At 41.7% G+C, this 17,861-nt stretch overlaps 1 protein-coding gene across 1 annotated transcript; it reads left to right on the top strand.

Annotated features, from left to right (window-relative positions):
* The first annotated feature begins 6,018 nt into the window (after positions 1-6,018).
* On the top strand, positions 6,019-17,657 carry LOC148047777 (vomeronasal type-2 receptor 26-like). Its single transcript, XM_087708153.1, has 8 exons — positions 6,019-6,167; positions 7,863-8,151; positions 11,306-11,731; positions 11,876-12,115; positions 14,059-14,259; positions 14,476-14,541; positions 15,445-15,568; positions 16,270-17,657. The coding sequence occupies exons 1-8, from the start codon at positions 6,019-6,021 to the stop codon at positions 17,166-17,168; spliced, it is 2,394 nt and encodes a 797-aa protein (XP_087564279.1). The 3' UTR covers positions 17,169-17,657.
* Positions 17,658-17,861: the final 204 nt, after the last annotated feature.

The raw sequence follows: 17,861 nt of genomic DNA, 5'->3' as shown, positions 1-17,861 counted from the left end.
ACCAATAAGATCGCACAGGTTGGGCCTCCTTCGGGTGCCGTCGACCGGACAATGCCGGCTGGCGGCCCCCCGAGGGAGGGCCTTCTCTGTAGCTGCACCATCCCTGTAGAATGATCTACCCATAGAGATCCAGACCCTTACTACTCTCCCGGCCTTCCGTAAAGCGATAAAGACCTGGCTGTTCCGGCAGGCCTGGGGCTGTTGATTATATCCAGCCCCACTTAGACTGAATGGATGGTGTATTATTTTAATAATTGTATATTTTCTTAAATTTTTTAAATGTTTTTTTTTATCTTGCTTGTGAGCCACCCAGAGTCCCTATGGGAGTGGGCAGCATACAAATTCTATTAAACTGAAACTGAAACTAGTAAAAGCCACCAGCTAAAATTCATTTGATAGAATTTGGTACTCTTGGTTGTAGTTAATCAAAGTCCTTCTATCACAGCTATGTTTTTACTTCTTTCTAGAAGTCCAGAAAGGCTGTCCTTGTGTCAGGGGACAAAAACTGTCCCAGAGGAGGAGAACTGTGATGGAAGAGTCACCATTAGGGTGTCAGGCTGGCAGCCACCTTTTCTTTTGGATCTCAGGCCTGCCACACTTTCTATTATTCTACTATGCATTTTCTATTGTGGGAAAATGGGAGGGGGGGATTATATGCAGTTGGATGATATGTAGCCATAACAAAATTCTTTCCAAGGTCATCCTTTGTCTCTGCACCTGGCCAGAACTGATGGGTGGAACTGCCAGCATAGCAGTGGAAGATTGGACCATGTGATGGACTTGTGGGTGTGCGGCAGTGGTGGGATTCAAATAATTTAACAACCGGTTCTCTGCCCTAATGATTTCTTCCAACAACCAGCTCACCGAACTGTTCAGAAAGTTAACAACCGGTTCTCCCGAAGTGGTGTGAACTGGCTGAATCCCACCACTGGTGTGGGGGCAAGATCTTGAACTTTCAACTGGATGGGAAAATGGGATGCATTTTCCTATTATGGGATGCATAATAGGAAAAGCCCCAATTATTATTCTTTTTTAACTTCTGACATATCAGTTTATTTCTTTGTCTTTACTAAGGTGACCAAATGTCCCGATTTTCACGGGACAGTCACGCTTTTGCACAATTTGTCCTGTGTCCCGGGGGGGGGGGGGTTGTGTCTTAAAAAGTCCCGATTTTTGTGACCGGACCCGGAAGTAAGCCTGCTTTGCCCCCAGCCCTGTATACCCATCCCAGCTGGCCGGTATTTTGTCCCTTCTGTCTCCCCGTTGCTCAGAAAAGCAACTCTGGGAAGGTCCTTTGCTAGCAGGCAGGTTCTAGGACGCCTGCTGCCACCAAAGGACCTTCCCAGAGTTGCTTTTCTGAACAACGGGGTGACAGAAGGGACAAAGTACCGTCCGTTTTCCCCATGCCATGAGGGCAGCAGGAAGACTAGGACAAGGATTGCCTCTCGGCTGCAGCCTGGGAGAGAAGCAGCAGAGAAAGGTAAACCAGCATTTTATATTTTATTTGCTTTATTTGCTTTCGGCCCGAGTGGGGTGGAGAAAACACCTTGCCAGAGGGTGCTGGAGAACTCTTTCCAAAGAGAGGGTTTGGGAACTGGGCGGGCGAGATTGGAGCGGGCAGGCGGGGAGCGCACTTGCTCCCCTTTCCCATGACCCGCCTTTCCCCATGGAGCCTGTGGACGCGGCTGTTGGCTGTGCAGGTGGCCTGGAGGGAAGCCCCAAACCTCCTGGCATGGACCTGGTGTTGGAGATCCGCGTTTCCAAAGCATAACATTATTTCACTCCTCTCCCATTTTCGGGGGGGGGGGGGAGCTATAAGAAGCAGGTGGTGGCCACTTGGGGAATATTTGTGTCTCTGGGAGATCTGCTCTTCCCCACCCCTTACTTCCGAAGGGGAGTCTAGGCGTGGGAGAGAGTGCTAATGATAATGACTAATTCCCTCCTGTTTCTGCGGGTTTGGGGGGGGGGAGAGAAGGTAATTGCAGAGCCTGGACTGAAGTTAGGAGGCTGACTCGCTACAATAAGCAGTGACCATTACTTGGAGGAAGAAAAAAACGTAGCCGTGCGATGGAGATTTGCTCTTGCAGAACCTGCATCATCTTTTTCCCCCAAATGTTTTTAAAAAGCCTTTTAAACATTCTTATTCCTAAAGGCAAAAAAACCCCATGAGGCTTGCTGGAGAACGGAGCGGAGGTGACGTGCGAGGGGGTGGGGCGGGGTGCCGTGGTGGGGGGAGATGTTGCTGAAATAATTCCATCTATCAGGAACTCAGAGGTGGTGGTGGGGAGGTCAGTGGGAAGCCTTTGCCGGCCAGATGCCAGCCGTAGCTCTCAAGTTGCTTTCCTTTCCAACTGAAGCAACAGATGTTTCCCTTGCTTAACATCTTAGCGCTTTTCGCATGGGGCGGGCTGCAAGAGGGAGTGAGTGAAGACCTTTTCTGGTTTGCTGCAAAGCAAGTCTGGGGAAGTCCTTTGCGCTGGCTAGAAAAGGTCTTCACTCACTCCCTCTTCTTGCAGCACGCCCCGATGTGAAAAATGCCGAGATCGGCACACTTGGGGCTTCTGCTGCTGCGACGTCCAGGGAGGCTCAGCTGGTCTGAGTAACATGAGGGATCGTCCTCATGTTACTCATCTTCCCGGATGGGCTGGTATATACACACAGAGTGACAGAGAGAGAGGAAGGGAGGGGAGAGAGATAGAGAGATAGAGAGAGAGGGAGGGAGGGAGACAGAGAGAGATCCACACAAAGTGAGTGATTAAGTGAGTGAGTGAGTGAGTTAGAGACAGACAGACAGACACACACACACATACACACACACACATATACACGCAGAGTGACAGAGAGAGAGGAAGGGAGGGGAGAGAGAGAGAGATAGAGAGAGAGGGAGGGAGAGAGACAGAGAGAGACACACACAGAGTGAGTGATTAAGTGAGTGAGTGAGTGAGAGACAGACAGACACACACATACATATACACACAGAGTGACAGAGAGAGAGGAAGGGAGGGCAGAGAGATAGAGAGGGAGGGAGAGAGCTTTCAATTTGTAGGGATGTAACCTCGCTGTTTTTGCCTGCTCTTAAAAAGATGAGCAGGGTTGAACCTGGCTAATAATTGGAGGGGAATCCACCTGGGAATTTCAGTACTGTATATTTAATAGGAAAATATTAAAAATTGTCCAAAAGCAACAATGACAATTTCCATACTACTGCTAAGAAAATTACGACACATCAATAAAATTATAGGAGCTGAGTTTAACTCAAGAGAAACTTTTCTAAAGGTAGACAGTTATATAACAATTCCACAATTCTGAAAGAACAAGCTTGTTCTAGATGAAATTTAATGCTATAGCAGAATGAAGTAACACTGAAGATAAGTGCAGGTAGTTCTCAATGCACGACCACAATTGAGCCCAAAATTTATGCTGTTAAGTGAGAAATTTATTGAGTTTTGCCCCATTTTACAATTTTTCTTGCCACATTTGTTAAGTGAAAAAATATTTTTTTAATCACCCCCCCCCCCCCGGTCAATGGTGTCCCTCTTTACCAATGTTAAAATCTGGTCACCTTATTTTACCCACCTCAGAAGGATGGAAGGCTGAGTCAACCTTGAGCTTGGTGAGATTTCAACTGCCAAACTGCAGGCAGCAGAAGTAGCCTGCAGTACTGCACTCTAACCACTGTGCCACCATGGCTTGTAATAAAAGTCCAGCCATGTTTTTGACTGCCCATGTCTTCCAAAGCAGCCATTTTGTAATGGCCTTCACAAGCTTTCAATTTGCCCAATGAGTCGAATGAAGACCCCCTCTGAGGGACTCTGTGCTACATATCAACACTTCTGGAAATGGGGCAGATGTCCATGCTAACTATAGACATGAGGATGACTGGTTTTTGATCTGCAGAAATCAGAAGAAGGGTTTTTTTTTTTTTTTTGCTATCAACCTTTTTATTCAAACAGTTAAAATACAAAACTCAAAAAAAGAAAAGAAAAAGAAAACAAAATTGTCAGTGTTCCAAGTAATAACCACATTATAGACAGAACTCCGAGGCAGGTTGATTCCTCAAAGAACAGATTTATTAAGAGACACCATCTTGGCACAACTGGTGGAAAGCCAGCTCTAAATATTCCCACGCTTTCCACCACATTAAAAGAAAAACTTTCCTGTTTTCCGAAAACAATAAATCACGTTGTCCAAACTGGATACTAGCTGGTTGCCTGGTTACATTTCTCCTCTTCTTCTGGCCAGCCAGCCCTTAGAATGTCCTTGACACATCAGAGAGCTATGTTGTTTTGAGTACTACCCCACACCTGTCTCTACACAGCTCCAAATTGTGTCAACCTGAAACCTTGTGGTAAGCACCTCAATAGGAAAGAAGACACCCCCTCCCCCCAGAAAGAAAATGGGCCACAGCCAGGTCGGCTTCAGGCTTGACAGAAGCAAAAACTGGTGAAAATAACTTTTGAACAGTTGCCTTTCATAGTCAAAAAGAAATATTAGATTGTTATTCCAGTGGGGAAAAACCTGGAAATGAAAAATGTTTTACTTATGTTTTAACTGAAGGAATTAAGTGATAATACAATCATGCTGTGAAATAGATTAACAATGATACAATGAAAAACTGATAATATATGAATTGAATACCTTAGAACTTTTTGTTTTAAAATGGATAAGGATAACAATGAATTTATGTATACTTGATAGAGGATTGGTGATATAATGTATAACCCTAAGAATATATTACAAAAATATCTTGTAGTTGATAAATAATTTTAATAAGGAAGTAATTAAAAATTGGTATATATATGAAGTGACTATTTAGAATACCTTGTTGAAAAATGAAGGAATAACATCTTTGTTTGAATATATGATGTACAAGGACAATAATGAACATAAGCATATTTGATAGTTGATTGGTAGAATTATACATAATTGAAAACAGTGATATACAAATATAAATGGTTGGTAAATCTCTTTCATGTTGGGATCTGTGATTATATAAAGGTATACTGTTATTAAATAGACAATCAAGAAGGTAAGGGAATTAGGTTTATTGAAAAAATAATAATATTAATTGAAATTGAATATACGTTGTACAATGAAAGTGAGGTATTTAGTTATACTAGATGAAAAATCTGTGATTGTAAATGTATTTGAGAATATGGATGCAAAAACACTTGTAACCAAACGACATGCTGTATGTAATGGATGAGAGCATTTTTTAAATATTGTTTTTTTTATTTTTATGTTTAAAAATAAAAATAAAAGATTGGAAAAAAAAAAAGAAATATTATCACTTGGATATGATTGTTTTGGGGCATCTCATCTGAACATTGGTAGGTGTTTGCAGACAGAGTGGGAAAGAATTCAGAACATCCCACTGGCAACCTACTCAGTTTTCTTTACCTCATTATCACTTTTAGTATCTCAAGAACACATTTGGTGAGTAAAAGATAAATTTTCTGGAATTGGTTCCTTGATGGAATTATTAATCACTTCAACTGGAATTATGACTCTGGTCACAAAACTTTCTTTCTCCAGTTGCACTTGTAGAGATGATTATCAAAATTACAGTGATTTACTTTATTTACACAGAGCAGAGGCATATGGGCTGTCCCTCCTCCTCCCTCCCCAATCATCTTGGTAACCAATGCAAAGAATGCTTATACTTTTCCAACCAAACAAACATGATATATATTTGACAACACTTCATGTTAACCAAAATTCCAAAATACCTTCAGCTCTCTGATGGCCACATGATCAGAATCCTATAGCCCAGACGATGTAAGTCTGAAATTTAATGCTGTACCTTTAATGTACCAGACTGCATTTAATCTCCCTTGACAGAGTTAGTGTGGCTGTGCTCTTTGGCGAGAGAATTGTGCTTCTCCATAAGGCAACATCTGAGAAGAAAGACAGTGGCACCTGTGTAAGAGAACTGCGGCAGAAAATCTCCTCATGATGTGTCAAATGCTGCTGCTGTTGCTTCTCCTTGTGTCTTATTTTCCTTGTACGAAGTTGATGATGAATTGCCGATTCAGTATGTTAAAAGAGAACTACTTTTCCAATTTCTACAAACCAGGAGATTTCCTGATAAACGGAATAATATCTACATCGGCTAGAAATTATGCACCATATCTTTTCATCCGGACTCCCTTCCACAGATATGCAAGGTATTTAACTCTGGTGTTTATCTTTTCCACTGTCTTCTTTTTAGCAGAGAAAGATTCCCATTTCCTGGTTCTTTGCTGTTGTTGATCATGTCCCAGTTTTTCTCCTTATTTCTTTTAGGAAAAAGGGTTTTCCATGCATTTTTTTAAAGGTAGAATTTGAGAGGGAGGGTGGCCATGGGTGATCCAATATCCTGACACTATGAAAGTTCCATCACATTTGCAAGAAAATTCAAATTACCCCCAGTCACACCCCTCAAGATGCATTGCAACATGTCCTTGACTTTCTGAGAAAGGAATGTCATTATGACTGTATATCTCCCAAACTCCATATAATCCCCCTCCCATTTTCCCTCAGCATGGAATGTGGCAGGCCTGAAGGCCCAATTCAAAAGATGCCTTCCAGGCATGACAACCACAGATTGCCCTTCTCTAGGATGATCTATCCTTTATCTGTTGTTTTTTTTTTAGTTTTATGGAGATTAGGTACACATTTATTAAAAAGAAAATTTGGTGCAGTCCATTCAGGAACATTGTGGTTTAGGGTGTAGAGCAAAATCAGCAGCTTAAATGAGAGGGAACATTGCAGAGATGTCTGAATGTAGAAAAAATGACCTGTAGGATATAGCTAAATATTAGCTAAATATTAAATATTGTCTAATATAGCTAGACAATAAGGGTCCTCATGCCACATTTGAAGGCAATTGTACTAAGTCATCATTCAGAAAAAAAATTCCTAAAGAAAAAGTTCCTCATGTGCCTTTTGGACACAACTTCCCTTGGGGGTAAATGGGACTTTCCATTCTGAGAGGAAAGTCCATCACTCTGGACAGGTCCTATAAATAAATGATTCAAAAATAATGTAGTTTTTAATTAAGCAATAAATGTTAAACACACATCAGAGAGATAGAGATAGAGATAAAATTTTAAAAAGCCCTATCAGAATTCTAACCACAGCTATTTAGTTTCTAGCCAACCCTCTCAAAAAAGGCACCCCAAATTCTTCTAACTCAAAACCCAATGGAACAACTCTGGGAACAAAAGACTGGCATGTCCTTTAAAGTTCCCCGCTTACGCAGGCAATAACTCTAACATTGCAATTTGATAAGAATGAGATTCTGTCCTTTTGTACCATTCAAGAGACCATCCAGATTTGTTTCCACCTTTTAGAACAGGGGTGTCAAACTCAATTTCATTGAGGGCTGTATCAGGGTTGTGTTTGACCTCAGGGTGGTGGTGGTGGTGGACAGGGAGGGCGTGGCCAGCTCAACGCCACTCATGTTCTGGGCACCTGTGGTGACCTAAGCACTCTGCCAGTGAAAGCAGGCTCCTGTGCTCCATTTTCTACGATGGCGTCCTACAACCCTCTGCCAGTGAAAATGGAGCTCTGTTTTCACTGGCAGAGGCACTGTGGGCCAGGCTTTTGCAGTTTCCATGGCAGTCCCACTGACCAGATCTAGGACCCGCGGGCCAAATCCGGCCCCTGGGCCTTGAGTTTGACACCCTTGATTTAAACGATTGATTCCCTCACACATCCACTGACATCAGACTAAGATGTCTTAACCATCACAGATGTAGTCAAAAGATAGAAATGCAACCTATGAGTTATAAATTCCCTTCAGGGAATGGGACAAAAAAGAATTTAGAAACTAAGATGAAAATCCAAACCAAGGCCTATTAATTTTTTGTACCTTGCAGTGAATTTCAAACCTGGTGGCATGTCCTGCCTTTCTTTTTTGCCATTCGTGAGATCAATCAGAATCCAAGGCTGTTACCAAATATCACGCTGGGCTACAACATCTATGATAATTTTTTCAATGGAAGAATGACATACGAGTCCATGTTGGATTTTCCTTCTACGGGGAATGAGACTATCCCAAATTACAGATGTGGAGGACAAAAACATCTTTTGGCTGTGCTTGAAGGAACTGATTCTGTGCTCTTTAACCATGTTTCAACTATGCTGGGTATCTACAAAATCCCACAGGTATGAATAGAGGTTTTATGCTAATTTCACTGGGCACATTCTCTGGATATTTTAAACGGTGACTATGGTAAAGATAAAGAAATAAACTGATATGTCAGAAGTTAAAAAAGAATCATAATTGGGGTTTTTCCTATTATGCATCCAAATAATTCTTTATTTCTTTTTTTAATAATGTTATTTTATTTTATTGCATATACAAATTCAATTTCTAAGTGAACAGTATGTTGTCTGGGTACAAATAATTTTAAGAAATCACAACCATGTTTAAAATGATAATCATTATATTGATATTAATCAAATACTACTACTACTACTACTACTACTACTACTACTACTACTACTACTACTAATAATAATAATAATAATGAAACAATAATAAAGAAAAAAGAAACAGAAGGCTTTATTTTGGCAGCTCAAGAAAAAGCCTTAGCCACAAACTGCATGAAGGCAAAAATTCAACATGTTACCACCAACAGCAAATGTCGCCTCTGTAATGAAAAAGACGAGACAGTCGACCACTTGATCAGTGGGTGCAGCAAAATTTTACAAACTGACTACCTACAACGCCATGACCGCGTTGCTAAGATCATTCACTGGAAATTGTGTCAAAAGTTTGGATTTGAGTACAGCAAAAACCACTGGGACCGTCAGGTTGAGAAGGTTTTAGAGAATGAGAAAGTCAAGATCTTGTGGGACTTCAGAATTCAGACTGACAGGCACTTGGCCCACAACACACCTGACATAACAATAGTTGAAAAGAAAAAAAGTATGGTTCATTGACATTGCAATACCTGGAGATGCACGAATTGAAGATAAACAGCAAGAAAAAAATCACAAAGTACCAGGACTTGCAAATTGAAGTTGAGCGACTGTGGAAAAAGAAATCGTGTGTTGTCCCGATTGTAATTGGAGCCCTTGGAGCAATACCTAAAGGGCTACCTCGCTATTTGGAAATTCTAAATTTATCAGACTTGAACATTCTGATTCTACAAAAAACCACCCTACTTGGGATAGCTTATATCCTCCGACGTTACCTTAACAGTTCCTAGGTCCTTGGTTAGGACTCGAGCTGTTGAGCTACCAACCAGCCCCAAAGGCTGTGAATCTCACCAAAGATTATCCACATAATAACAATAAGATTTGCATATCCATTTTAACAATCCTTCCTTATAGCATTAGTTTTTTCCTTATATTTCCATGTTTCTAACTTCTCTTTTTATTGGCTAACCATTGATAAAATGAAACCCATGTTAAAAAATATTCAGTGTCTTTCTTTTCCTTAACTTTAAGTACTAGTCTATCCATTTGTGCACATTCCTTGTGGTATCAGTTTACAGCACTGTTTTTGAAATTATATTTGTTTTGCAAATTCCTCATTTTTTGCTGTTGAATTGCATTCAAGCTAAGAATCACTGGAACCCAATCTCTGAATGAAATACCCATCCTACTCGGCAATCCTTCTCCTGTCTCTTCTTTTAGTTTTCCAGTCACTGCAATCCTCTGACTTCTTTCTAAGACCAAAGAATTATTTATCAAAATCCATCCAGATTTAAAGAAAGACTCAATAAGTTGAAAAGGGGACTGTCAGATTGCCCACAGTTTGAACCTCTAAATAAAAATGATCCTTGGCTCTATTTGATGCGAAAGGAATAGCTTTATTAGAGATCAAGTGTATTGCAACATTGCAAAGCCAGAACTGAAAATTGCATGGCAAAATTCCTAAGTTCTACTTTCCCCTCCCTTAACTGTCTCTCATTGCTCACCATAGTGTAACCAATCAGTTCAGGCAAGATCCCTATGCATCAGTCATCCAGATTGTCTCAAAGATGCTTTTTCAAGAGGCAACTGGACTTTCTGCAAGGAGTATAAATCCTTTCATTCCCCACCATCCTGTCAGAGCTGAAGAAGCTTCTTTGATGAAAAATGAAACATCTTCAGAGAAAACCCAAAAAGTCCAGTTGCTTCTTGAAAAAGCATTTTTGGTTCATGCAAGATGTTTTCATAATGGTCAATCCAAATCAATTTGGTATGCGGCCCTCACTTTCTTCCAGGTGGATTACCTTGAGGCAGCATCTCAAGGAGATGCAACACTTACATTTGTTTCCCTAGGTATTCCCCACTTTAGCTCCCCATTTCAGCTCATGGCAGTCAGATAGCAGCGAAGCACAAGCAAGCCTAAGCTGATGGGGAAAATATTAGTGAATCTTTTCCCTCTATCAGCTAAAAACATTTAAACCATATTGTTTTCTGTTACATCATGTCCAATCCAGAAGAGACATGGCTAGATCGAGAGATGTTACCATAGTATGACTAACCTTTTTTGGCTCCCGTGCCAAAAGAGGGGGAAGTGCAGGGGGGTCGTGTGTGGGCATGCCACACCCATAATGCTATGTGTGCGACCCTCCCAAATGAAGGCCAAAGTCAGCTGGCCAGTGCATGCATATGTGCTAGAGCTGACAGAGCAATGGCTCACGTGCCCTAACAAATGGCTCCATACGCTACCTGTGGTACGCATGCCATAGGTTTCCCATCATGGCCATAGTATCTTGTCTGTTCTTCCCACACAATCAAAATGTAAATTTAAGATGTTTTTAAAATATTATGTTTCCCCTTCCTTCAACATGGAGGCAAATCAGATGAGAGGTTAAGATTATTAACACAGAAAAGTTCTTAAAGCAGAGAGACCACAAGTCGTGGTTGAAAATCAAGGGAAGATAAAAATAATTTCGCTGTTTAGAGGAAAAGATTTTCAGATTTTGTTGTTGTTAATTGTGAAGTTGTGTCCGACCCATTGTGACCCCATGGATAAAGTTTCTTCAGGCCTTCCTGTCCTTTACCATCCTCTGGAGTCCATTTAAGCTCAAACCTACTGCTTCAGTGACTCCATCCAGCCACCTCATTCTCTGTCGTCCCCCTTTTCTCTTGCCTTACATCTTTCCCAGCATGAGGCTCTTCTCCAGTGAGTCCTTCCTTCTCATTAGGTGGCCAAAGTACTTGAGTTTCATCTTCAGGATCTGGCTTTCTAAAGAGCAGTCAGGGTTGATTTCCTCTAGGACTGACTGCTTTGATTGGCTTGCAGTCCAAGGGACTCACAGGTTTTAATACTCCTTTTTGTCTGTAAGAGAAACCAACTGTCTTCTCTGTTTCTTTCTAGATCAGCTATGGGACCATCAGCCACATTCCTGAGCAGAAAGATCATTTCCCTTTTTTCTATCGGTTGAGTCCAAAACAAGAACCTCCTCCCTTGGCAATGGTTAAACTGCTCCTGTATTTCCGATGGACATGGATCGGCCTCTTTGTTCCGGACAATGAAAACGGGGAAAAGTTCAGAAACTCCTTTGTGGTTGCAGCTATAAAGGAAGGGGTTTGTGTTGCTTTCTCAGAAAACATCCCACAGAATGATGAAGAGGAACAAATGAGGAAAAGTCTTCATTTTATCCCCAAGGAAGTGAAAGTTATTGTATGTCATTTGGATTTAAAATCTGCAATGATTCTAACCATAGCAATATCAAAATTTGACCAGACTCCTAAAGTGTTTGGGAAGAAAGTGTGGATTGCCTCCGTTCTGAGTGACCGAAGCGTGAGATATTTTTACAAATTCGTTAACTTGCAGCATAAACACCTTCTATTATCTTTCTTATCCCAGGCAAAAAGAAGAGCACAAAATTACAATTTAAAAACATCTTTTCATCCTATAAAACAGTTTGCGATTTCATCATTTCAGGTCTTCCATTCAAAACCCGTGTTATCTAAAAAGATTTGGGTAAGATTCATTGAACGAGAGAAGTGGAAAAACCTATCCCAGGATATGGTTGCAAGTATCCTGGCTCAGGATGGCTCTAGCATTTCCACTGCGATCCAGGTTATCTCCCACGTCCTTAGTGTTGCCTCTTCCTCCCAATTGAACAGGAGAAGAAAGAGGGTTGGAAACCATTGGATATCTCTGGAAGTACAACCATGGCAGGTGAGCTTCCCCCTTTGAAGTTCCTCTGATAGAACCCCTTCAGTTCCTTCCTTATCTCTTGGAGTAGGGAAGTAGGGGTGGCTATGCCGAAAAGCAGTTATCCAGTCTCTAGTGTTAGTTCTCAACATGCTTAGAGAACGAGAATATGAAGGAAAGGCTGTTGCTGAATAATGGCTAAAACATACAATGAATGGTTGCTGGAACTGTGCAGTGAAGAGAAGGACCAGGGGAGACACAATAGCTGTATTCCAATATTTGAAGGGCTACCACAGAGAGGAGGAAGTCAAGCTATTTTACAAAACACCTGAAGGCCGGAGAAGGAATAAAGGAGAGATTCAACTTGGAAATAAGGAGAAATTTACCATGGAGAAATCAACATGGACAGGGCCGGATTTAGATGAAAAGAGGCCCTAGGCTATTCCACTTATGAGGCCCTTTCACCTCCCATTTTTAAGTTTGTAAATTACATGAGAGACAATAAAATACATCATTACTGTGATATATATCAATATATATCAATATATATAGCTGGCCTCCCAACGGAGGGCGGCTCTGCTCTGCGGCAAAGGCAGTGAGGCCAGCCGCCTCCCCTGCTGCGCTCAGCTGCCCAGCTCGGCCCCCTCGCCCTCACCTGACTGGCCGCTGGTGGGCTCTGCATCGACGGGGCGGCTACTGGGAGCGGCTGTGCCTCTCTCCCGACCGCCGTTGCCAGGAATGTGGGCGGGCTCCCCAACTGCCGTGGCGCTGGAACGATCTTAACCAATACATTTTTATGTTTGTTTATTAGTTATATGTGTAGAATTTCTCCTTATTTTCGGTTTAGTGTTTTAGTGTTCACTGTTTTTAGAATAGTGTAATTTTAATTTTGCTAACAATTTGAATGTAGGCCCCTCTTGATCTTGAGGCCCTAGGCTGAAGCCTAGTTAACCTATAGGAAAATCCGGCCCTGAACATGGAGAATCAAGTCCCAAGGCTCTTTCCTACTTCCCTCCATTACAAATAAAAATCTAGAATGTGGTACCCCATCAACTCCTCCACCCCTTCTATTTCCCAGCACCATCAGTTGATTTCATAAAGCTATGAGGAATTGAAACTTCAGAACCCAGGAGATGGGAAAAATGCACAGGCATGAAATGTATTGCCATTGTTTTTTAAGTTCTTCCAAAAGGCCTTGTTGTGCTCTTATGCACACCTAATGCAGTGATGGCTAACCTTTTTGTTATGCATGCCAAAAGCACATGCATGTACGTGTCACAGCACCCACGCACACCCGCACCCATAATGCAATTCACATGCAACCCCCCACATGCTCCACCCCCCACCAATCCCCTTTCCCCCTGCACATGTGTACATGGCCACCCACATTGCCCTATTTTGAGCCTAGTAGATAGGCCTCCCTGCAGCCTCCTGGGAGCAAAAACGGGCCATGGGGTGGGGTGCACCCCCCCTCCATATGTGCAGCAGAGACCCAAAAATCAGCTGGCACATGCGCGGTGGAGCTGACCTGGGGCAATGGCTCGTGTGCCCAAAGAGTGGATTCTGCGTGTCACCTGTGGCATGCGTGCCATAGGCTCATCATCACAGATATAATGGGTCAGAATGGAAGCAAATTCTCCATTTCTACTATCTGTCATTTTTGTGCATTGTTGGCCAGTGGGAAAATATTCTGCAATCACAACAGAATAGTAGATATAGGGAGTTCTGACAGCATTACCTCTAGGATCTTAGAAGTAGCAGATCTGCAGCATGAGAAACAATGAAAGAAAGTGAGGAAGGGAGGGAGGGAGTGGGGGCACATAGTTAACTTCAATCCACCACCCAATATTTGCAGACTAAGTTTCAAGTGGGAACAGGGAGGGTACAGGGGTAATTTTCTTGATTTTTAATGTGTTTGTGTGTGTGTGTTTGTGCTTTAGCTTCATCTTATTCTCAGACATTTCCAGCTTTACAATCTTTCCGAGGATGGTGTTTCTTTGGATGAAAATGGAATTCCTGTTGCTCAGTTTGATATAATGAACTGGGCAGTATTTCCTAACAAGTCCTCTTTTGGGGTGAAGATTGGAAATACAGAAAGAGATACCTCTTTGAAAACCAAGCTCTCCATTGACCGCAATGCCATCACATGGCCAACGTCATTTAACCCGGTAAATTGGGCTGATTATTTAGAGCAGGGCTCTCCAGTGGTGGGATTCAAATAATTTAACAACCGGTTCTTTGCCATAATGACCAACTGGGTAGACAGGGCTTGGTGGTCATGTGACTGGGTGGGCATGGCCAACTCAACATCACTCAGGTTGATGGGCGCTGATTAGCAAAAAACTCAACCAGTCTTGTAAGATGAATTTTTCTGTTTCTTGCAGCCTTTCTTGCAGCCTTTAGGGAAATGTGACATTCAGCAAATCTCTTTCAAGGAGGATGAACTAGCTGTATAGTGTCTTAATGGAGACTTTGTCTGAATTAGAGCATGCATTACAAATAGCAATAGATATTTAAGAGATAGATGTTAGAAGTGGGCAGTGATGATGGGATTTGATATCCAAATCACATCATCTTCGAACAGAAAGCTAAAGATCCCTGCTGTATATGAATGTTGAGCCAATTCTAGAGTCAAATCCTGCTAAAATAGGTCTACTTCTGGGTATTCTTTAGAAAAAGAAGAAAATTATTTTTTGGGGGGGGAAAGCACCATATTTTCAAAATATAAGTCAAGTGGACATGCAGAATTCCAACATTTAACAAGTTTAGATACAGTACCATTCTGAGTTAAGAAAATTTACAATTCTTGGAAGACCTTGATTTCTGCTAAGAACCAAGTTCAGTACAACTCTTATTCTGCTCAATGCTCCTTCATTCACTCTATTAAGCCTTTTTTAGATTTGATTACTTTTTAGCTCAAATGACTTTCTAACTGCGTATATTGGGTTTTGTAAATGTGTGTAATGTGTGTAATGCTTATGTTCCCATCTAAGGAAACTATGGTTTAGCACAGGGGTGAAATCCAGCAGGTTCTGGAGAACCAGTAGCAGAAATTTTGAGTAGTTCAGAGAACCGGCAAATGCCACCTCTGGCTGTCCCCAGAGTGGGGTGGGAATGGGGATTTTGCAGTATCCTTCCCCTGCCATGCCCACCAAGCCACACCCACAGAATTGGTAGTAAAAAATTAGAATTTCACCATTGGTTTAGCACTGTTTCTTAACCAGGCCATTAAGTAATTTCCATTCATTTAACTGGAACCCAGACATTCTGAGTGTGAGATTTGGGCAGTTTCCAAATGTGATATATAATAAACCCCTAAAATTGCTTATCCAGGATATTCTTTATTTACAAAGGTGCCAATTTCTAGATGTACTCCAAGTTGTCTCCCAGGATACAACAAACTCCTGAGAGAAGGAGCACCAGTTTGCTGCTATGACTGTTCTCCATGTGTGGAAGGAACTATCTCCATCAAGGAAGGTAGGTAGCTCAGGAGTAAAGAAGGAGCACTATACAAATCCATACCACATAACCTTTTTGTCATCATGTGCCAAAAGCACATAATGCTATGTGTGCATGACATCCCCTGCACGCCCCACCCCTTGTGTATGTGTGCATGACCCTCCTGTGCTCCCCCCACTCCCACACATGCATGTGCATCTCCCACATGTATCCCCCCCCCAACAAATGTGGGTATAGACATGAAAATCAGCTGGCTGGTTTTATTTACACATGAGGCATATGCACAGTGGAGGTGAGCTGGGGTGATCACTTGCATGCCCACAGAGCGGGGTCTGTATGCCACTTGTTGCATGCGTGTCATAGGTTCGCCATCATGGCCATATCAAGTCTCATCCTGCTTTGAATCTAAACCTGTTAAAGACTTCCATGTTCTGAAGAACCTCAGTTGCTACTCTCTTGCCAGTTTCCTCTCCCACAAAATGCCTCACAAAACAGACTTTTGGACTGGAGATATGTTCAAGCACTCCTGAGTGGGGAAATCAGATATATGCAATGATTAGTGAAGCAAAAAACTCAACCAGTCTTGTAAGAAAAGTCCAGGCAATGAGACAGTTAAAATAAATAATTAATATCCTAGCTGTGTCACACTCCAACATTGTGGTTGCTTGGTCGTAAAGTGATAAGTGTTACTAACTTCATTGGTTGCTTATGTTTTTCAGATGTAGTTCATTGTGAAAAGTGTCCAAGTGATCAGCATTCCAATAAGAAGCGAGACAAATGTATCCCCAAAAATGTAACTTTCCTGTCCTACAAAGAAATGCTGGGTCTCATCCTGGCCATCTTTGCCATTGTCTTATCTGCAACTACAGCTTTTGTTCTGGCAATCTTCATTCAATACCAAGAAACTCCCATAGTCAAAGCCAATAATCGGGACCTCACCTACATACTCTTGATGGCTCTCTTGCTTTCCTTCTTGACCATCCTTCTATTCATTGGCCGCCCCAAGAAAGTGACCTGCCTTCTTCAACAAATCTCTTTCAATATACTGTTCACAATTGCCATATCTTGCTTGCTGGCTAAGACCGTTCTGGTGATCGTGGCTTTTCTAGCCACAAAGCCAGGCAGTAGAATGAAGAAATGGCTAGGGAAAACTCTGGCCAACTCCATTGTCATGTCTTGCTCTGGAGTTCAGGTAGTTATCTGCCTTATATGGCTGGGAATCTTTCCCCCATTCCCAGATTCTGACTTTCATTCCCAACCAGGACAGATCCTGCTGCAATGCAATGTAGGCTCTGTCACCATGTTCTATTCTGCCCTTGGCTATTTGGGCTTTCTGGCTGCCATTTGCTTCTTTGCAGCTTTCCTTGCCCGAAAGTTGCCAGGGACCTTCAATGAAGCCAAGTGGATCACCTTCAGCATGTTGGTTTTTTGCAGTGTTTGGGTCTCCTTTGTCCCCACTTATCTGAGCACCAAAGGGAAATACACAGTAGCTGTGCAGATCTTCTCCATCCTAGCCTCCAGTCTGGGTTTACTGAGCTGCATCTTTGTCCCCAAATGTTATATCATCATTCTTAGCCCTGATCTGAATTCGAAGACACATCTGATGATGAAAAACTAGGAGGCTTCATGATTTTGATGTTTCATTGAGAGGGGGAGAGAAGCTTTAGAAATACTGTGTTGACCCTCTAAATAAGTGCTTGGCCTAATTATTTTTGAGATGCACCTCATGGCTGTTGCTGTGTTGCAATATTTTCAGGGAGGGATTATTTTTGGGGGAGAGCCTATTTTAGTGCATGTGTTCAATGTCTGATTGATTTTATTATCTGGGGAGGGCCTATTTTTGGAGAAACAGGGTATAAAATAAGCTAGTTTGTCACCAGAATCTACAAGGAAGTCTCTCTTTCTTCTATGTCAGCTTTGATTTAGACCTAATAAATGAAATTGAGGTACCAAGAAGCCATTATTTAAAAAGAAATTCTTACAGATCATGTATACAATTTCAATTGTTAATTTGAAAACAAAATGCTGACATGAAGGCACCCCCCCCCAACATATGGTGGTTTATATGAAGTTTGGAAGAATTGTCTTTTTTACATGGACAGAGAACCTGGACCTGATTACTAGTAAGAAGCTGTGATATTCTCTTGTAGCAATAAAAAAAATCATTGATCAGTTAAACGTTTACTCAATTTATTGCACTACAAATTTCTTTCATTCATAATTATTTATGCCTCAAATTCACTTCTCAGACAATTAATGAGAAACAAGAGAATAAGCGAAATTGTTTCTTTCAAAGTCAAGTTCAGTGAAT

The sequence above is a fragment of the Thamnophis sirtalis genome, unplaced genomic scaffold (assembly GCF_051295495.1).
Source record: "Thamnophis sirtalis isolate CommonGarterSnake01/CBP01778 unplaced genomic scaffold, rThaSir2_p1.2 scaffold_3, whole genome shotgun sequence".
NCBI lineage: Eukaryota > Metazoa > Chordata > Lepidosauria > Squamata > Natricidae > Thamnophis > Thamnophis sirtalis.
The sequence above is the reverse complement of the archived record's forward strand: the minus strand, read 5'-3'. Positions and strand labels throughout refer to the sequence as shown.

Bases quoted from the DNA above. Each gene is read 5' to 3' on its own strand.
- LOC148047777 (XM_087708153.1), top strand. From the start codon at position 6,019: ATGAATTGCCGATTCAGTATGTTAAAAGAGAACTACTTTTCCAATTTC. The intron at 8,152-11,305 runs GTATGAATAGAG...GTTTCTTTCTAG, and splicing joins GTATCTACAAAATCCCACAG to ATCAGCTATGGGACCATCAG. The intron at 15,569-16,269 runs GTAGGTAGCTCA...TATGTTTTTCAG, and splicing joins AACTATCTCCATCAAGGAAG to ATGTAGTTCATTGTGAAAAG.